General features: G+C 40.7%; 1 protein-coding gene across 6 annotated transcripts in view; it reads right to left on the bottom strand.

Annotated features, from left to right (window-relative positions):
• The window catches only part of NEK10 (NIMA related kinase 10), a 283,289-nt gene that overhangs the window by 255,260 nt on the left and 5,761 nt on the right, over positions 1-22,268 (bottom strand). For 3 of the 6 annotated variants that reach the window (XM_060402047.1, XM_042235753.2, XM_060402045.1), the window contains exons 2-4: positions 7,988-8,191; positions 6,166-6,289; positions 5,847-5,907 (exon numbers count right to left, since the gene is read on the bottom strand). In XM_060402047.1, coding sequence (XP_060258030.1) covers positions 5,847-5,907; positions 6,166-6,239 — 135 coding nt within the window. In that variant the 5' untranslated portion in view covers positions 6,240-6,289; positions 7,988-8,191. The remainder of the gene's footprint in view (positions 1-5,846; positions 5,908-6,165; positions 6,290-7,987; positions 8,192-22,268) is intronic. The other 3 variants (XM_042235756.2, XM_042235752.2, XM_060402044.1) reach the window with 1 other exon arrangement.

The raw sequence follows: 22,268 nt of genomic DNA on the forward strand, positions 1-22,268 counted from the left end.
ATATAAATCATATATAAAATAATTATCATACATATAAATATATAAATCATATATATTATATATATCATATATATAAATGATTGTTATATATAAATGTATGCTACTGCTAAGTCACTTCAGTTGTGTCCGACTCTGTGCGACCCCAAAGACGGCAGCTTACCAGGCTCCCATCCCTGGGATTCTCCAGGAAAGAGTACTAGAGTGGGTTGCCATTGCCTTCCCCAATGCATGAAAGTGAAAAGTGAAAGTGAAGTCACTCAGTCGTGTCTGACTCTAATATATGTATATATATATATATAATTATGTATTTATATATATCATATATAAAAATAATTATCTTAAATGTAAATGGATTCAATTCTCTAACCAAAAGAAACAGACTGGCTGATTGGATACAAAAACAAGACCCATATACATGCTGTCTGGAAACGGCCCATGTCAGACCTAGGGACACACAGAGACTAAGAGTGAGAGACTGAAGAAAGGAGAACCTATCAAAGGTACCGAGAAGAGCTAGCACCTCTCTTGCTCAAACTGTTCCAAAATTGCAGAGGGAGGAAAACTCCCAAACTCATTCTATGAGGCCATCATCACCCTGATACTAAAACCAGACAAAGAAATCACAAAAAAAGAAAATTACAGTTCAATATCATGGATGAACCTAGATGCAAAAATCCTCAACAAAGTTCTAGAAAACAGAATCCAACAATACATTAAAAGGATCATACACCATGATTAAGTGGGGTTTATTCCAGGGATGCAAGGATTCTTCAATATACACAAATCAATGTGATATACCATATTAACAAATTGAAAGATAAAAACCATATGATAATCTCAATAGATGCAGAGAAAGCTTTTGACAAAACTCAACACCCATTCACAATAATAACTCTCAAGAGTGTAGGCACAGAAAGAATATATACCTGAACACAATAAAGGCCATAAATGACAAAATCACAGCAAATATTATTCTCAGTGGTAAAAACTGAAAGCACGTCCTCTAAGATCAAGAACAAGACAACAGTGCCCACTCTCACCACTGTTATTCAACATAGCCTTGGAAGTCCTAGTCATGGCAACCAGAAAATAAAAAGAGATAGAAGGAATTCAGATTGGAAAAGAAGAAGTAAAACATTCACTGTTTGCACATGACATGATACTATACATAGAAAACCCTGAAAATGCCACAAAAAACTACTAGAGCTAATCAATGAATTTAGTAAAGTGGCAGGATATAAAATTAATACACATAAATCCCTTGCATTTCTATATACTAACTATGAAAAATCAGAAAGATAAATTAATGAAACAATCTCATTCACTATTGCAACAAAAAGAATAAAATACCTAAGAATAAACCTACCTAAAGAGATGAAAGACCTGTATGCAGAAAACTATAAGACACTGATGAAAGAAATTAAAGATGATACAAATAGATCGATAGATATATACCATGTTCTCGAACTGAAAGAATCAATATTGTCAAAATGACTATACAACCCAAAGCAATCTACAGATTCAATGCAATCCCTATCAAATTACCAAGGTCATTTTTCACAGAATTAGAACAAAAAATTTCACATTTTGTATGGAAACATAAATGACCCTGCATAGCCAAATCAATCTTGAGAAAGAAAAACAGAGTTGGAGAAATCAACCTCCCTGACTACAAATTATACTACAAAGCTACAGTCATCAAGACAGTATGATATTGGCACAAAACAGAAATATAAACCAACAGAACAAGATAGATAACCCAGAGATAAGCCTACATACTTGTGAGTACCTTATCTTTGACAAAGGAAGCAAAAAAATACAATGGAGAAAAGATAGCTTCAACAAGTGGTGGTGGGAAAACTGGAGAGCTATATGCTAGAATACTTTCTGACACCATACACAAAAATAAAGTGTATGAAAGACTTACATGTAAGGCCAGAAACTACAAAAGCTCATAGAGGAAAACATAGACAGTACACTCTTTGTTAAAAATCACAGCAAGATTCTCTCTGACCCACTTCCTAGACTAATGAAAATAAAAAGGGATATAAACAAATGGGGCCTAATAAAACTTAGAAGCTTTTGCACAGCAAAGGAAACTATAAAGAAGATGAAAAGACGACCCTCAGAATGGGAGAAAATAATTGCAAACAAAGCAACTGACAAAGGGTTAATCTCCAAAATATAATAGCAGCTCATATAGCTCAATATTAGAAAAACAACCCAATCAAAAAATGGGCAGCACCTAAACAGACATTTCTCCAAAGTAGACATACACATGGCCGATAAACACATGAAAAGCTGCTCAACATCACTCATTATTAGAGAAACGCAGATCAAAACTACAGTGAGGTGTCACCTCACATGAGTCAGAATGTCCATCATTAAAAAATCTACAAACAATAAATGCTGGAGAGGATGTGGAGAAAAGGTAATCCTCCTGCACTGTTGGTGGGAATGTAATCTGATACAGCCACTATGGAAAACAGTATAGATATTCCTTTAAAAACTAGAAATAAATCTACCATATGACCCCGCAATCCCATTATTGGGCATATACCCTGAGAAAACCACAATTCTAAAAGACACATGTACCCCAATGTTCACTGAAGCAATATTTACAACAGCTAGGACATGTAAGCAACCTAGATGTCTATCGACAGATGAACGGATAAAGAAGTAGTACTACATTTATAGAATGGAATATTACTCAGCCATAAAAAGGAATGCATTCAAGTCAGTTGTAGTGAAGTGGATGAAACTAGAGCCTCTTATACAGAATGAAGTAAGTAAAAATGAGGAAAACAAGTATCACATATTAACACGTATATGCGGAATCTAGAAAAATGTATTTATGAACTTAGTACAGAACGGACTTGTGAACACAGCAGGCAAGGTGAGCGTGGGACAAACTAAGAAAGTAGCATTGACATATATACACTATATGCGTGAAACAGATAGCTGGGGACAAGTCGCTAAATAGTACGGGGAGCCCAGCTTGGCGCTCTGTGATACCTAGAGGGGTGGGATGGGAAGAGAGGAGGAAGGCTCTGGAGGAAAGGGAGATACATACAATTATGACTTATTTGCCTTGTTGTAAGGCAGAAACAAACACAAAATTGTAAAGCAATTTTCTACCAATTAATAAATAAATAAAATTAATAAAAAATAGTATGTTGTTGGCACCAAAAGAGACACATAGATCAAGAACCCAGAAAAAAATCCACACACTTAAATGATCAATTAATTTATGACAAAGGAAACAAGAATATACAGTGGGGAAAAGACAGTCTTTCAGTAACTGGTGCTGGGAAAACTGAACAGGTACATGTAGACGAATGAAATTAGAATACATTCTCTAATGAACTCAAAATAGATCAAAGATCTAAATGTAAGACTGGAAACCATAAAACTCCTAAAAACACTCTGACATAAATTGTAGCAATATTTTTTGGCTCTGTCTCCTAAAGGAAACAAAAAAAATAAATGGGACATAATTAAACTTAAAAGTTTTTGCACAGCAAGGAAAACCATCAACATAATTAAAAGACAACCTACTGAATGAGAGAAAATATTTGCAAATGATGATGATCAATAAAGGGTTAATATCCAATATATATAAACAGTTCATATAACTTCCATATTAAAAAAAAAACTGGTTTAAAAAATGGGCAGAAGACCTAAATAGACATACTTCAAAAGAAGGCATACAGATAGCCAAGAGGCACATGAAAAGATGCTCAACCTTGCTAATGACCAGGAAAATGCAAATCAAAACCACAATGAGATATCATCTCACATCCATCCGAACGGCTCTCATGACAAAAACAACAAATAACAAATGTTGGCAAGGATGTGGGAGAAAGGGAATAATGTTGGCAGGAATGTAAATCTGTACAGCCACCTTGGAAAACAGTATGGAGATTCTTCAAAAAGCTAAAGACAGAACTACCATATGATAGAGAAATTCCACTCCTGGGTACATATCCAAGGAACATGAAAACATTAATTTGAAAAGCTACATATACCCTAATGTTTATTGTAGTATTATTTACAATAGCCATAGTATGGAAGCACCCTAAGTGTCCACCAACAGATTAATGTATACACACACACACACACACACACACACTGCAATTCACTCAGTTGTAAAGGAAAATAAATATTGTCATTTGCAACAACATGGATGGTCCTAGAAATTATTATTCTTAGTGGAATAAATCAGAGAAAGACAAATTCTATATGTTACCACTTTAATGTGGACTCTAAAAAAATTAACAAATGAATATAGTAAGTCTCTATATATAAAGCTTCAAGCTGCAAACTTTCAAAAATGTGGATGTATGTTTGCATGTCCAATCACATAAAGCTATTTCACATGTCTGGCACACATTATCGCAGATATGCATCTTCTACAAGTGGTTGTGCGTTTGTATAGTACTGAATAGGGGACAGTAATACAGTATCTTTATTTCAAGCCCAGGAAGTCCAGAAGCAAGTGTGAAAGCAGCAGTGATGTAGCCGGTACAACCGCACTTTTCAAGGTACTGTACTGTGTGATTTAAAATGTTTTCTTTTTGTGTGTTTGTTCTTTTATGTATTAATTGTGTGAAAAGTATTATAAACCTCTTGCAGCGCTGTACTATAAAGCCAATTGTGTTAGTTGGGTACCTAGGCTAATTTCGTTGGACTTACGAACAAATTGGACTTATGAAGGCATTCTGGGAACATAACTCATTCATTGAAGGGGACTTACTGTATAACAAAACAGAAACAGACTCATAGATACAGAGAATAAACTAGTGGTTACCAGAGGGGAGAGGGGAATGGAGAGGGGTGATATAGGCGTAGAGGATTAAAACGTACAATGTTTAAAACAAATAAGCTAATAGGATATATTATACAGCACAGGAAATATAGCCAATATCTGAATATAAATCTTAAAAGATTTATGGGGTATAATCTTAAAAGAGTGAATCATTATGCTATACAACTGAATTTAATATAATATTGTTAATCAACTATAATTCAATAAAAAAAATTTTTAATGCTATAGTTCTCTGGTAAGTTTAGTAGATACAAAAAAAAGCCAGTAGGGCTGTATTACCACATAAACTCATAAACAAACTTGCTTAAACAAGTTTACCACAGTAGACTTTGGAATCTTGCTCCCAGGGTTCACATCTCAGCTCTGTCATTTGCTAATTGACCATGCTAAATAAGTATCTGCTGTTTTTATTGCTATTAGCATTTCTGTGTTATTCCCCAAGTCTTCACGGATAGCCTCTAATCTCACACTTCTCCAAAGTCTTACAGAAGCTAAACCAAAAAAAGTCTAGAGATAAATTCAAATGGCAGTACCATTCTTTCCATTAAAAAAATTAAAAATGCTATTGTAAAAATAGTCAAAACTCACTCCTTCATTTCCCCTATTTTTGGTGAGATACACTCTGCAGCCAGCGTCAAGAAGGGTGCTGTAGCAGTTGGGCAGCCTGCAAAGCAGGGCAGGGGAGAAGGAAAACGGGATGTACAGTGTTTTGGAGAAATCAACTCCCCTAGAGCTCTGCAGGGTCAGACACTGAGCATTCAACTGAAGAATGTATCCTTTCCATACTGATGCGTTTTGCAGGTTAGCACCAGGCATGAGAGCAGAGGAATGAAAATGCTGTGGTTGCATAGTCCTGCTTCCTAACCCTGAACCAGGTGAGGGAGAAACAACTGGAAGAAAGATGGAACACGTGAAAGAACAAAGGAAAATAGATGTATCGTTCATAAGATGTTAAATGGATCCTTTGGAAACGTGATTTCTCTGTCATTAATGGACGCACATTCTTTGAAAACACTACCTGTTGCTTGCTTGATTGAACGTTCAAAAGGCACAGAAGTCTTTTAAGATCTGAATAGTCCCTAGGAGAAAGAATAACACAGTGTCAACCGACAGGAGACTCTGGGTGAACTAGTTGCGTTACCCACTAGTAACATGGACCCTTGCCACTGGGAGGCCTGCTTTTATAGACTGAAACATATACAAACTAAACATCTCCTTAGAACTCTGGAAAAGGGCAAACATTTCAGTGAAGACTCTACCCCAGAGCAGCAGTTGTCAAGGGTCTACACTGTGGTTGCTGGTCACGAATAATAAGCAAAAACTTAGTATGGTGTTACCTGGTGGTGACTCCTTGCTGTTTTTTATCAGTTGATTTTTCAGTGGCCTTCACTTTTTTGTCTTGATCAGGCATTGTAAACCATCAATGCCCCAGAATTAACATCGCATTCCTTTCAAAGTAAACTGGAAGGAAAAACTTTAGTTGGCTTGTGTGCTCCAAAATATTCTCAATTAATGCAAATCCACTTAAAACATTTATTTAAATATGCACAAACTAACATTTACTTCTAATACAATAATAAAAATGTTAATATGAGTAACTTTTACTATTTATCATTCAAAGGCCTCTGGATACATTTAGGGCATAGTTTATAATTATAGTAGTAAAAAGTGAGAGTGAGTTGCTCAGTCTTGTCTGACTCTTTGCGACTCCATGGATTGTAGCCTACCAGGCTCCTCTGTCCATAGGCTTTTCCAGACAAGAATTCTGGAGTGGGTTGCCATTTCCTTCTCCAGAAGATCTTCCCGACCAAGGGATCAAACCCAGGTCTCCCATATTGTAGGCAGATGCTTTACTGTCTGAGCCACAAGGGAAGTCAATTATAGTAGTACCTAAGCCTATATTTTCTGAGTCATTCTTGATTTCAAATATTCTGACTCATTACCCCAACAAGTACTTTTCTGCTTGCCAGGAAAAGTGTCCCACTGACCCTTTTATGCCATCTTACTTGTCTTTCTCGGTAAGTTTCCTTAACAGCATGCTGCTAGTTTAGGGAGCTCCTCTCTCAGTGTGGGTCATGTCCCTAAAAATTCCAGAGGAAGCTCCACCAAATGCATTGCACTTGCAAATGCATTACAGTGTCAAGAGCAACACACAAAATATCCTTGGGTTTCCAGAATGCCTAAAACTTTCGGGCTGAATCCCCACATGGGACAACTCCAGCCATAACCTCTTCTGCCAGAACTGGGCCAGACTTGCACAGTCCCTGAACTCACTTAAGCATCCTGTTTAAAACAAGACAATGGGCTCACAATCAAAATAGAGTCACTCATGCTGACCCTGGGGTCAACCAAACTAAATTACAATTTCAGCTCTTCCCAAAATGGAAACTTAAATTAGCCAATCAGGAATCTCCTGATTAGTGCTAGTTAGGTAAGCAGCCTGATAAAACCCTCCATCCTCTTTGGGAAAAGTAATGTTGCAATAACCAATCAGCTTTTTGACTAGTATAACTTCGTTCCTATATTCTTCTGCCTATAAAAGTCTTTCATTTTGTACGGTTCCTTAGAGCTTCTTTCTATCTGCTAGATAGAATGCTGCCCAGTTCATTAATTGCTGAGTAAAGCCAATAAGATCTTTAAAATGTACTCAGTTGAATTTTGTTTTTAACAGTTCAGACAGTGGGGCATCCAGCCTGGGAATACAAGACAGTAGGCACCTCACTCTTATGAATTAAGTTTTGTCATCATTGTGGTCACCCTTTCCTAGGATCTTATCGTGGTGCCTGCCTGCAATACAGGTGACCCAGATTCAATCCCTGGGTCAGGAAGATCTCCTGGAGAAGGAAATGGCAACCCAATCCAGTATTCTTGCCTGAAAATCCCATGGACAGAGGAGCCTGGTAGGCTACAGTCCATGGGGTCGCAAAGAGTCGGACACGACTGAGTGACTTCACTTTCCTAGGATAAGCTTTAATACTACTTTCCACCACTACTCAAAAGGTTAGTATGAGTTCAACAATGGAGAATAATTTATTTGTTAATAAAACCCTTCTGTAATCAATTTCTGATTAAGTTGTTTTCGTTTCCAGAATAGAAACCAAAATAAAGTTGTAGATACCCATACTTTCAATTACATAGAACATACAAAATTAAACCTACTATTGGTTTAGTTCTTGATTGAATGTAAAATTTTCCAGTTGTGCTTCAATGCTAGTGCTTGACTTCAGAGTGTTTTTCAGGCATAAAAAAGTATGCATTGTTGTCCTATAATTGCATGCCTTAGTGTATTATAGAATTGATGGCCAAAATCCAACTGATTCAAAAGTACTTAGAGGCAAAAGGAATGTGCCAGTGGGTGTTTTACTGCAACAGAAATGAGCAAAATTCTGTAAAATTCATTTAATTCTGTAAAATGAACAAAGACAGTATATCTAAGGATTTAACATTATTTTCCCAGTATAGTTGCATATTTGTGACAAATAGTTCAGCTGGAATTGAGCTGAAGACCAAGGTTCTCATCACAGATGCACACCAAGCAAAGTACAGTAACAGTATTTTAGGATTGTGCCCAGGACCTGAAACCATGGATTTATTCTTTCAAGAAATATTTATTGAATGTGTACTATGTTCAATCTCAGATGGAAAACTACGAAAGACAAAAGAGGCTATCTCACATATAGGCTTCCACTACAAACAAAGAAAAACCCACTTAGGAACTTTAAACTATGTTTTGTGAGATAGATAAAGATTTGGTTTAGCATCTGTTTAAAAGAAAGAAAGGAGAAAGGGAGTAATAAAGGGCAAGGTAGGGAGGGAAAAAGGAAGAATGAATGATCTCTACATAATTTTTCAACAGCAAAAGATCCAAATGCTTTTCATATATAAATATTAAAATGCCCCGAAAGTTCTAAAATAAAATCCAGTCAAAATAAATATAATCTAACTTCACTTTTCCTTCAAGAACAGAGGGAAAGTTCCATACAGATACACTGGCCTGTTGGCTTCAAACTCTGCTCAAACCATAGCTCCAGCCTGTTTTAGAAACAGGATGTAAAAGTCACAATGATTAGCATGTGAAAATGTGTGGAAAAGCTCTTGGGCTTCTGAAGGTAGAGGACCACATCTGCCACAATCTTACTGCTAAATGTCTTGTCTTATTCTGTGGTTTAATCTGTGATTTTATTGACTGGTGGGTGAACAGGAAATAATCCTCTAATAGTTTTATCAGTTTAAAATTAGTTTCTACTCTGTGAACTGGAAGAGTGAAAATAGATAACTCTCTAGAAATGTTTCTCTTAATTAAATGGTAAACAAATTCACCAGAATCAGAAGAAACAGGCAATTGCCTTTAGGACAAAAAAGAAAATCCTTTCCACTTGGTGGCTGTTAAAATGGAAACTATTCTGGAAAAAAAAAAAAAAATTCAATAAGTTGGAAATACTATAAGACATTTAATTTAATCCCTTATTTAATTAACAAAAAATGATTACATTATACCAAACACTATTTAGATAGCATCACAGACTCAGTGGACATGGATTTAAGCAAATGGTGGGAAACAGTGAAGAACAGGGCAGCCTGGTGTGGCATAAAGTTGGACACGACTCGATGACTAAACAACAACGAGAGGGCTATAATTCAAAACTGAGGGGTGGGGAAAAGGGCGGTTCACATCTTAAGTCATTTTCTGGAAGCAAACAACTTTCTGAGTTAAGTGTTTCTCAGAGATGAGGTGAGGGCAAGAGTCCTGCAGGCAGAGTTCGCCTCAGAGCCAGCATCTAAACCTGAGGGAAGAGTGGTTGGTGTTGGGTCCTGAGGGAGATCCTAGCCTTCAGGGTAAGGGAACAGGGCCCTAGGGGGCATTCCTGGGACAGACCCCTCCCGCATACCCTCTGCTGTAGCTCCTCTCTGAAGTACCTAGATAATAGCATTTGATGCACATTTCCTGAGTTGCTTTACAGATATTAAAACTACATAATAAAGAAGAAATTAACTAGCTGCTGATGATAAGCACCTACTGGCACCTGAAGACTGATGATGCTAATGCTCTGTAACCTCACCATCAACCAACTATGACTATGTAGGAGCTGATCTCACACCCTGGGATCCACGGACTCCCCAACCTGGCCTCTCTACACACTGCTGCATTTAAAAGGGATGACCAACAGGGACCTACTGTATAGCACGTGGACCTCTGCAGGGTGTTACATGGCAGCCTGGATGGATACATGCATATGTATAATGGAGGCTTTTGCTGTTCACCTGAAACCTCACAATATTGTTTGTTAATTGGCTATATCCTGATACAAAATTAAAAGTTTAAACATAAATAAAATAAAAATGCTTTGCTAAAAGGCATCAGGAAGTTCAGGGTTTTTGGACTCCTTGCTGGGCCCTGCAGGAAAGGCTGCACTGTACTTCACCATAGCTTATTGTCGTTTAGTTGCTCAGTCGTGTCCGACTGTTTGCAACCCCACAGACTGCAGCATGCCAAGCTTCCCTGTCGTTCACTGTCTCTCAGAGTTTGCTCAAACTCAGGTCCATTGGGTCGGTGATGTCATCCAACTATCTCATCCTCTGTCGTCCCCTTCTCCTCCTGCCTTCAGTTTTTCCCAGCATCAGGGTCTCCTTCAATGAGTGGGCTTTTCACATCAGGTGGCCAAAGTATTGGAGCTTCAGTATCAGTCCTTCCAATGAGTATTCAGGATTGATTTTCTTTAGGATTGACTGGCTTGATCTCCTTACTGCCCAAGGGACCCTTAAGAGTCTTCTCGAACACCACAGTTAGAAAGCATCAATTCTTCAGCACTCAGCCTTCTTTATGATCCACTTCTCACATCCATACATGACTACTGGAAAAACCATAGCTTTGACTACATGGATATTTGTCATCAAAGTGATGTCTCTGCTTTCTAATACACTATCTATGTTTGTCATAGCTTTTCTTTCAAGGAGTAAGCATCTTTTAAATTCATGGCTGAAGTCATCATCTGCAGTAATTTTGGAGCCCAAGAAAATAAAGTCTGTCACTGTTTCCATTGTTTCTCCATCTATTTGCTGTGAAGTGATGGGATAAGATGCCATGATCTTGGTTTTTTGAATGTTGAGTTTTAAGCCAGTATTTTCACTCACCACAGCTAGATGTCAGTAGATTGGCTTTACCGTGCGTGGGCCAGTGGGCCTGAGTTTGGTTCTGTGACACAGGCACTGCTGACTGGGGCAAAGAGACTCCAGTAGCTTAAACAAAATTCTCCCGAAAAAGGTCCCAAATCTGGCTGCTAGAAGCAAAACTCTGAAGCCAATACGTGGGCACAAACCATCCTTGGAGATGGGGCCTCTGCAGACGTCCACATCCCCCACGGATCAGTGTGGTTGATGGGGATTCAAGGGCCAGACTTCAGGAGCACATGGAGCAGAGGCGGGGGCTGTGGCTGCCAGCTGCCAAGCTAACACCTCTCCTGCTCCGACTGACTTCTCTGAGTCCTTCCAGGTCTCCCTTCTCCTCTGCCCACGGGCTTCTTTGGGTCATTCAGTCTCAATTCATATGTCCCTTCCTTGCTGAGGACTCCCCAGCAACCCATTCACCCCACACTCTCACCACTCCACCGTTTCAGCCCCTCATGGGGCTCATCGACATCAGAACTCCTAGCCAGTCAGTGGTTTCTGTGCCCCATGTGGGCAGGGACCACGTCCGCTTTATCCCCACACACCAGACAAACGGCATAGGGTAAGCACAGTGTGTGAAATCAGAAAGTATTTGTGCCACAATCTGTAACAAGTGGCTCAGGCATTTTTACCAAAGTTCACAAATTATTTGCTTTTTGTACACGGTATTCTCATTTGCTTAGTCATGTCCGACTCTTTGCAACCCCATGGACTGTAGCCTGCCAGGCTATTCTGTCCATGGGGGGTTTTCCAGACAAGAATACTGGGGTGGGTTGCCATTTCCTCCTCCAGGGTATCTTCCCAACCCAGGGACTGAACCCGAATCTCCTGCATTGCCGGCGAGTTCTTTACCACCACGCCACCTGGGAAGCATTTACTTTTTAACAACTGCTAATTCTGGAACTAGAGCCCCCCATGACTCCCAAGCCCTGAGTCTGGTGATCCTCCTCAGAGCCCACTGCAACTACTCCCTACATTGCAGACCTGGGCCAAAAGCATGATGATGGCCTGACAACGCCATGACGCAGTATTGGGCCTCCCGTGTTCACCAGACACATGGTAGGCAATGGTAAATGTTTATTAAACAAAAAAAGTAACGAATGGATGAATAAATAAAAGTCATTTTAGAAAACCAATGTAATTATCCCTTTAGTTCAAAACTCTTTCATAAAACTCCCTTGTAAACCAAATGGATTGATAAGTATTTGTAATGCTATGATGCTATTGAACATACTCAGGAATGACCTAACCCAGTAGTCCCCAACCTTTATGGCACCAGGAACCAATTTTGTGGAAGACAATTTTTCCATGGACTGGGGTGGGAGGATGGTTTCAGGATGATTCAAGCATATTACATTTATTATGAACTTTATTTCCATTATTATTCAGTTCAGTTCAGTTGCTCAGTCCTGTCCGACTCTTTGCAACCCCACGAACCGCAGCACGCCAGGCCTCCCTGTCCATCACCAACTCCCGGAGTTCACTCAGACTCGCTTCCATTGAGGCAGTGATACCATCCAGCTATCTCATCCTCTGTCGTCCCCTTCTCCTCCTGCCCCCAATCCCTCCCAGAATCAGAGTCTTTTCCAATGAGTCAACTCTTCGCATGAGGTGGCCAAAGTACTGGAGTTTCAGCTTTAGCATCATTCCCTCCAAAGAAATCCCAGGGCTGATCTCCTTCAGAATGGACTGGTTGGATCTCCTTGCAGTCCAAGGGACTCTCAAGAGTCTTCTCCAACACCACAGTTCAAAAGCATCAATTCTTCAGCGCTCAGCTTTCTTCACAGTCCAAGTCTCACATCCATACCTGACCACTGGAAAAACCATAGCCTTGACTAGATGGACCTTTGTTGGCAAAGTAATGTCTCTGCTTTTCAATATGCTATCTAGGTTGGTCATAACTTTTCTTCCAAAGAGTACACGTCTTTTAATTTCATGGCTGCAGTCACCATCTGCAGCGATTTTGGAGCCCCCAAAAGTAAAGTCTGACACTGTTTCCACTTTTTCCCCATCTATTTCCCATGAAGTGATGGGACTAGATGCCATGATCTTCGTTTTCTGAATGTTGAGTTTTAAGCCATTATTATTAGATTGTGATATATAATGAAATAATTAAATGGTACAATATAGAATCAGATTATCTGGCATTAGATTCTCATAAGGAGCACACAACCCAGATATCTCACGTGCACACTTTGCAGTAGGGTTCAGGCTCCCATGAGAATCTAATGCAACTGCTGATCTGACAGGACACAGAGCTCAGCAATGTGAGCAATGGGGAGTGGTTGTAAATACAGATGAAGCTTCCACTTGCCTGTCTGCAGCTCACCTCCTGCTGTGCAGCCCAGTTCCTAACAGGCCATAGACTGGTACCCCTGATCTGACTTATTCAACCTTTAGGAAGAAAATTAGAGTCCTCAAATTGTGATGTTGGAGAAGACTCTTGAAAGTACCTTGGACACCAAGGAGATCAAACCAGTCAATCCCAAAGGAAATCAACCCTGAATAGTCATTAGAAGAACTGATGTTGAAGCTGAAGCTCCAATACTTTGGCTACCCGATGCAAGAGCTGACTGATTGGAAAAGACTCTGATGCTGGGAAAGATTGAAGGCAAAAGGAGGAGAGGGCTGCCGATGATGAGATGGTTCAATATCATCACTGACTCAGTGGACATGAGTTTGCGCAAACTCCAGGAAATAGTGAAAGACAAGGAAGCCTGGCATGCTGCAGTCCAGCAAAGAGTCGGACACAACTTAGGGACTGAACAACAACAAATAAGATAATACTCATGAGCAGTGTTTCTCAAATTATCTATAAAGTTGTTTTGTTTTGTTTTTTTTTTAATTTCCAATTTATTATGGGCCAACACTTCTGACTGAGCAACGTATCTTATTCAGCAAAATAAGTCCATCACTGATCATGTGCTCGGACAGCATGGCAATGTCAAATTGCCATAAATATTTCTCAATGCTTGCTCTCAATTTTGTACTTCTCTCCCGTGGACATACTAGTCTGAAAGACCACCTGACTAGTACTGTTCTAGGTAACTGAGGTCTCTCCTTTCAAATAACAATATTGTTTTCACAGTGATGCTAGGTGACTCTCTGAAAACCACTGCCCTCCATGTGGTGCCTGAAAGGACTAACTCCGTCATTGTCAATTCTAGGACAACCAGGGGAGGGTGAGAGTGGCTGGGTGTGGGCTCTTTACTGAGACCCCAAAATCCTATTTCTCTGGATTCCGTGTACAGTTTCATTTTTTTTTAAGTTTCCTGTGCTAAAAATAAAAATAGAAAACCACTCATTTTCCGATATTTATTTTATACATGAGGCCAGAGATTATAATACTTGCTACACAAATACATGTATTCATATGGGGACTTTCCTTTAATTCTAAATGGAAAAGATGAAATTTAGTATTTTTTTCTTAAAAGGGGGAATGGGTTATAGAAATGAAAGATTATATATAAAATACAAGTGCATATTTGGGCTTCCCAGGAGGCACTGGTGGTAAAGACTCCACCTGCCAATGCAGGAGACATAAGAGATGTGGGTTCTATCCCAGGGTTAGCAAGATCCCCTGGAGAAGGAAATGGCAACCCACCCCAGTATTCTTGCCTGGAGAATCCCATGGACAGAGGAGCCTGACGGGCTAGTCCATTGGGTTGCAAAGAGTCGGACACAACCCGAGCAACATAGTACAAGTGCATATTACTCTACGAACAGAAACATTCATATCTTTCCTCTGTACCTATCAGCCATGGAACCCAAATATTAACTCAGATCAGAGAGACAAAGCATTCCATACTTTATAGGATAGTCAAATGGTCTGGGGTTCTCAGCCCTAGTCAGTTATGGGCATAATCACAGTTCTGACTCATTTTTGAATTTTAAACCCAGTTTTAAAAAGAAACTCTCAAAAGTAATTCCTATCTCCTGTTATCTGAAATTTGGGTTAATAATAAAAGAAAGACATCAGAGACACACACCTCACTTAGTACTTACAGGGCAAACACATATGACAGAGATACCCATGCCACAGTAAAATTGATTGTAATTAATGTAAATTGTGCAAATGCAAGCCCACTAATTGAACAACATGGTGAATATCTGTGACATGATTTTCAGGTTCTCTGCCTGGAAATTCTGTTATTCCGCAGTTGCTTTAACTGCTTGAGAGATCCTTACATGGCCTCATTTGATTCATTTCAGGAAATATCTTCAAATCCCACAAATAGAAGTTTTTCCTTCTAATCACTTAGGTTGCATCTTTGTAAATTGTTCCATTTTACTTACTGCCTTTTATGCTTGTGTTGAGTCACTTGGTCATGTCCACCTCTTTTGTGACCCCATGAATTGTAGCTCGTGAGGCTCCTCTGTCCATAGGGATTCTCCAGGCAAGAATACTGGAGTGGATTGCCATGCCCTCTTCCAGCGGATTGTCCCAACCCAGGGATTGAACCCAGGTCTCCCGCTTGAAGGCAGATTCTTTATCATCTGAGCCACCAGGGAAACCCAAGAATACCGGAGTGGGTAGCCTATCCCTTCTCCAGGGGAACTTCCCAACCCAAGAATTGAACCAGGATCTCCTGCATTGTAGGCAGCTTCCTTACCAGCTGAGTTACCTGGGAAGCCCTTACTGCCTTTTGAAAGAAAGTGAAAGTCATTCAGTCATGTCTGACTCTTTGCAACCCCATGGACTATACATATACAGTTCATGGAATTCTCTAGGCTACAATACTGGAGTGGGTAGCCTATCCCTTCTCCAGCAGATCTCCCCGACCCAGGAATCGAACTGGGGTCTCCTGCACTGGAGGCAGATCTTTACCAACTGAGCTATCAGGACAGTTTTTAAAAAAACAAACAAAACAAATAGTACTTAGACCATAACAGCAGTAAGAGTTTGGCCTAACTAATAATAAACTAAGAGTTTATTATTTTTGAGAAGTATAGTGAACCCCTCTAACAAAAGGAAGTTAGAACTACTTGTGCCAACAACAGGAAGTCTTTCTTTCTTTGCTTGACAGAATGACGGCTAACCTCCATGTCAGATGTCAAGATGCAGTCTGTCTGTGCTCAGGGAGGTATTAAAAACAGAGAACTTTCAGTCCCACAAACAGCTGGAAATGCAAAGTGAGAAATCATTGCTCCAGTTCCTTTACTTATACACATATTTTCTTAAAGTCCCTTTAAAAATTTGAGGGAAAAAAGTGGTTAAAATGTGTATGTGTGTTAATTGCTCACTCGTGTCCAGCTCTCTGTGAACCCATGCTCTGTAGCCCACCAGGCTCCTCTGTCCATGAGATTCTCCAGGCAGGCATACTGGAGTGGGTTACCATTCCCTTCTCCATAAAAGAAGATAGGATTCAAAAAAGATATAATTCACATAGACCAACCAAAAATAAGGAAAATGTGTTCAAATGTACTGGTTAAATGATATTTTCTCAATCTTGACAACTGTATCACGGTGCCACAGGCTGCTAACGTTAGGGGAAGCTGAGTGGAGGGTACATGGGAACTCACTGTATGATTTTTGCAGCTTTTATGCAATTCTCAAGTTATTTCAAAATAAACATTAAAAGTGCATTGGGAGACTTCCCTGGTGGTCCAGTGGTTAGTACTCCATGCTTCCACTGTGTCGCTGGTCGGGGAACTAAGATCCCGACCACAAGCCAAGTGGCACAGTCAAGAAAAACCAGTGTATTGGCCACTTGAGCAGTTTATTTTAGTAAAGTGCTCTGAGAATAGACAATGCATTTCTTTTTACAAAGAATAATTATACTTAACCTCACAGATATAGGAGCTTGGTCTTTAGAAAATTATAAATACTACACAGAAAGCATCAGGTTATGTTGGACAAACCACCGGAAAATAAAACACACCCAGAAATGTTAATAGTGATCAAAAAGCAAAAGAACTGTTAAGAAATAGGACTTGTTCCTACCTACTGTAGCTCACAAAGGGAGTCTCTAAACTGTGGGCTTGATTCTTGTATCATATTGTTATGGTTCCTCAGTGGGAAATATGGGTGGAGTTGGCCGAACAGACAGTTATCACAAGGCCCTCCTGGAACATGTAGTATCAGGGGTATGGCACCTTCCCCTTCCAGGCTCAGGAACACCTTTAAATGAATGACACCTGCAGAGTAGATGACCGAGCAGCAGAGCTTCAGCGAGGCCTGAGAAGGTACGTCCTCCTTAAAGGGTTTCAAAAGCACATTAAAAATGAAGCAGAACAGGGGCCTGTCCAGTGGCTAAGACTCCATGTTTCCAGTGCAGGGGGCCCAGATTCGACCCGTGGTCAGGGGACTAGATTCCACATACCACAACTAAGGATTCGTATGCTGCAACTAAGACCCAGCAGCCAAGTAAATAAAATAAATATATTGTTTAAATGAAGCAAAACAAGACACCGGTCTAGGACAAGCAAAACAGACCTATAGGTCCCCTGGTGCCAATCAGGATTCAGTGCCTTTCGTCGGACACAGGAAGAAACAGAGGCTCAGAGAGGGAAAATGTGGCTGAGGCCATAAGGCACTTTTAGGAAGAGAAGCAGAACAAAGTCCAGCTCACCTTCAGGGTCTAAATATTAAAGGCAACTCAGAGGGAGACGGAAAAGGAGAATTTGTTGACATTGGCCCTTAGATGAGAGCAAAGGTTGACATATAACAAACAATGCTTGCATAACTTCGCCTCCTGGACTTTGGTGTGCTTACAAACATGCACCTATTCATCCAGGTTCGCTCAGGAGAACTAGCTAGGTGGTGAGTTTTAACCATCACACGGTGCCAAAGGTGCAGTTATAACAGAACTGCCATTGGCCGAAGTGGCGTCAGTGAAAGGCAAGTATTGTCAGGGCCTTGCTCCCGGGTCAGCAGGCTTGACAGCTTCCCTAGCACAGTTTGTTCTTTAAACAACCTTCTGCTTTCTGTTTAAACAAGCGCCTGGGGGATAAAAGAACCAAAAATAAGAAGAACATCCCGACTACCTCCCGCTCATTCCTCCGAATGTTTACTGTGCAACTGCTAGAGGTTAGACGGCTCAGCAGGAAAGAATCTTCCAGTTCAGGAGACACGGGGTCCACCCCTGGGTCGGGAAGATCCCCTGGAGGAGGGCACGGCAGCCCACTCCAGTGTTCGTGCCTGGAGAACCCCAGGGACAGTGGGGCCTGGCAGGCTACCCTCTGTGGGGTAGGAGCAAAAGAATTGGACACGACCGAGCGACTAAACAACATCATAGGTTAGACACGACTCTAAGTGTCTGCTTTCATCTTCTTCTGGTGAATCTAACCCAAGGTGGGCTGAGAGTGCTGTTTCATATATACACCGCCATGAGTAAATTAGCTGGCTAGTGGGAAGCTGCTGTAAGCACAGGGAGCTCAGCTCGCTGCTCTGTGAGGACCTGGAGGCGGGATGGGGCAAATGGGAGGTCCAAGAGGGAGGGCATATATGTGTATATACAGCCGATTCACTTTATTGAACAGTAGGAACTAACGCAACATTGTAAAGCAATTATACCCCAATTTTTAAAAAGTTAACAGGAATATATGACAGCAGACATCAGTGTCATTTTCCTATTTCCCATTTTATTAGTAAGCCTTTTGTGACAAAGGACAATGCTACAGATGGGACAGAGCTCCTACGGGTCCCCTCAACTGCCCCTGCGTGGCATTTGTGCCGGTGCTCAGGCCTGTGTGGCTGCTCACACAGGCCTACTTGGGACACAGTGCAGAGGATGCCTCTGTTAGAGAAAGTGAGCCTGAGACCCATGTACTAAGTAGTGACACTGTAAAGGGAAAAAGGTCCAGGTGGTTTGAAGAAAGACTTTATATTAACCAGTTGATAAAAACAACTAAAGCAGCACGTCAAATTTCTCTTTATTCACTGACCTCCAAACATAGTAAGATTACATTCAATTCTGATACTGTGTGACAGAGAAAGGTGACAATGATATTCATTCATTCCTTCAGGAAACAATTTTTGATCTCTTTTTATATGGCAGACACTGAGGCTACTGTATTGAATAAGACATGGTGAAAAAAAAAATGCATTCCCCCACAAAGTCAGCCTTCATGGAAATAAATCATGATAATAAGTGAGTATGCATTCAGCCCAACCAACCAGACCCTCAAAGAATAAAGAGAATACCAGATGAACACATCGATGTCCATAACAAACGGCAGCACTGAATTACTTTCTGAGCCACAAAATAAAATTGCTTCATCTAATCATATTTCCTTATTAAGTGCATATTTAATTTTTTGTGCTCTGTGCACAAGACACTACTGGAGGCTTCAAAAGCATCTGTCCATAACTCAGCATGTGCAGGCAATCAGGAATGTGGAGGCTAAGCAACATGAAAGTGAAAGCAAAGTCGCTCAGTCGTGTCCGACTCTTTGCGACCCGTGGACTGTAGCCTACTAAGCTCCTCCGCCCATGGGATTCTCCAGGCAAGAGTACTGGAGTGGGGTGCAACTGCTGATATTTGGGCCTTAAAAAAAAAAGAACAATTTCTTATGGTTCAGCCTAATGCATGGAAGTAAATAGGAACACTAGAAATGTCAAAAAGCAGAGAAAATTAGTTTCCCAAGGAGGTTATAAATTGAATGGGTTTAAGGGAAAGAAAGCCCAGTGGGGGCTGATGAAAGAGCTCTGGAAAGCTGTGTGTGATGGGTCTGGAGCATGGGGTGGTGGGTGGGGTGGGGTTGGGGATAACAGGGAGCAGATGAGCTGGGCTGGACAGCTGATGCTGACCTCCTGGGCTATAGCCAACACTTGAAACAGAAGACTCAAATAGCCTCAAATCAAGAGCAGCCCTTGGGCATGAACCTGGGGAGAATGACACTTCCTCTTCCTCAGGCCCTCACTCATTAGTCTACCTTTCTACTCAGTGTGGCTCCTGTCTGCCTGCGTCGCTGCATCCTCACCGCTTATACCCTCATCCGCATCACCGCCCCCTGCAGGAACCCCCCGGTTTCTGAACTGCAGGAACCACTTCTTAAACGGACTTTCAACCTCCAGTTTCTCTCTCTTCCCAACAACAAGGCTGTTCTCTGCATAGCATCAAAAGCATTTTTTTTTTTTTGGTATAAAATTGACCAATTGAGCCTTCATGGGCTTCCCGTTTCTCTCAGCATAAAAACAAAACATAAGGAGTGTCCTATGAGATGAAGCCTCAGCTCCCAATAGCTCCACTCAGACCTGGGCCCAGACGCATTTTTCCTGGACTGAAGGGTCAGATTAGTGCTAAAAGACCTGGAAGGCTCATCCATCTCAAGGGAATTTTCTCTTATCTCCATGCCTTGAAGCTCTTAACAAAGAGGCAGATTCCAGCAATAATTCAATAAAGATGCATATCTGGCTCCTTGAGTTTACTATATACTAGTCAGGGATGTGAGTGACAGAGAGTTTGCTCACCCACAGCACCCAGCACAGCGCTGCTGGTTTATAACAAAATGGAAGCGCTCAATCAATGATTGCGGAATGAACGAATGCACAGACAAATCCCCAGTGAAAGTGACTGGGAAGCCCCAGGTATAACTGGAGGACCGCTGTCTATAGACGGAGAATAAAGATCATGAAAAAACTCTCGCAAAGGACATGCCTGCCCTAGCTGACCAGCGTCTAGTTCTAGAATGTTGGTTTTACCAAAGTCTCTTTAAAAACACATGGAAGCCACAAAATAGTGTTAAATAGGAGCTGCCTCAAACATACACGAATGGGACGGTAACACTTCCTACAGGAAAGATGTGTATTGGCATTGATGTCAAGCGTAGCCCACGCACACGCATACGCACGTCGTGTGAATGCCGTGGTCTCCGCTGATGAGTGCTAACAGGCTTGGGGCAGTGAAGTCTTCTTGCTACATGACTGGGATGCAGCGGTGGTGCAGGAGACCTGGTGTCTACTTGCCCGCTGAGTGACCTCAGAAACTCCCTGGGCCTCTCTGATGATTAGTTTCCTCATTTACAAGAAAACAGAAACAATAATATCCCCATTATAAGATGGTGGTCGGGATTAAATAAAAATAAACTCTTTTAAAATTGTCTAGGGGATTTCCCTGGTCCAAAGATTAGCGCTTACACTGCTGTTGGTCCAAGTTCGATACCTGGTTTGGAAACTAAGATTACCGTGTGCTGCACGGTAGGGCCCAAAACAAAACGAAACTAGAGAAGCTGTCGGTAGCTAGCTCAGTTGTTGTTATGACAGTTTTTCTAAATACTATTATTGGTAATATTACTACTACATCAGCTTGAAGAGCTTGTCATGCTTATTTGAAGTCATTTACCTGTATTCACTGACTTTGGTTCACAAATGACAAACACTGACACAAAATGAAAAAAAAAAAACAAACCACTGTTTTTAATGCCACAAATAGTCTTCATTTTAATTTGTTACTTCTGATGTTAGTTTGGATTTACTATTACAGGCACTTTGCTGTATTCATTTAATCCTTACACAACCCTGGGATGAGGCTAGGTTGTATCTCCAGCTCACAGATGATGGCACTGACTGAGTTTCAGCAACTTGGCCAATATCTCATATCTGGTAACAGTAACAACAATAAAAGCAAATCTTTATGGGGGCTTGCCCTGTGCCAGGACCATTCTGCTTCCATACATTAACCAATATTAATATAATTCTAACAAAGCTATAAGGCAACTACCTGTACTGTCCCCATTTCACAGATGAAAGAACTGAGGCCCACAGAGGTTAAGTAATTTCTTGGAATCACAGAGCTGTAAGTCCCTGGTGGATGAGCAGGAACTTAAGGCCAGGCAGGGCCCTCCTTATTAACTATACTAACTCTTCCTTTTGGCTGCATTTATCCTGCTATTTGCCTAAGTGAATTTTCCAGGTAAATGATTATCACCTTAATAATAAAATATTACTTCAGATACATTTTTCTCAAATCAATTAACAACTCCCTGTCATTTATGCAAAATACACTAAATATTGTGTGACTTTTTCCTGATGGCCCAGGATCAATGTTAAGGCTGCTGTGCGTTATCCAGTCTGCCTCTTGCTTTTATTTCAATTTTTGTAGAAGGGTTTTTAAGTCTCTTGTTTAGATATGTGCCATTTGATGGTCATTTTGTTGTTTTGATTCTCTTGGGGGTTATAAAGCTAGATTTCTTGTCAACTATAACTATTCCTAATACAAGACTGAATAAGCTCTGAATTCAGCTGGCCTCATGGGTGTGAGAGCATGACCTTTATGATGACTTGCAGATTTCAGCTGAGATGAAGGGAACTCTGACCTCTAGATATGGATGA

Source organism: Ovis aries, chromosome 19 (assembly GCF_016772045.2).
Source record: "Ovis aries strain OAR_USU_Benz2616 breed Rambouillet chromosome 19, ARS-UI_Ramb_v3.0, whole genome shotgun sequence".
NCBI classification, from domain to species: domain Eukaryota; kingdom Metazoa; phylum Chordata; class Mammalia; order Artiodactyla; family Bovidae; genus Ovis; species Ovis aries.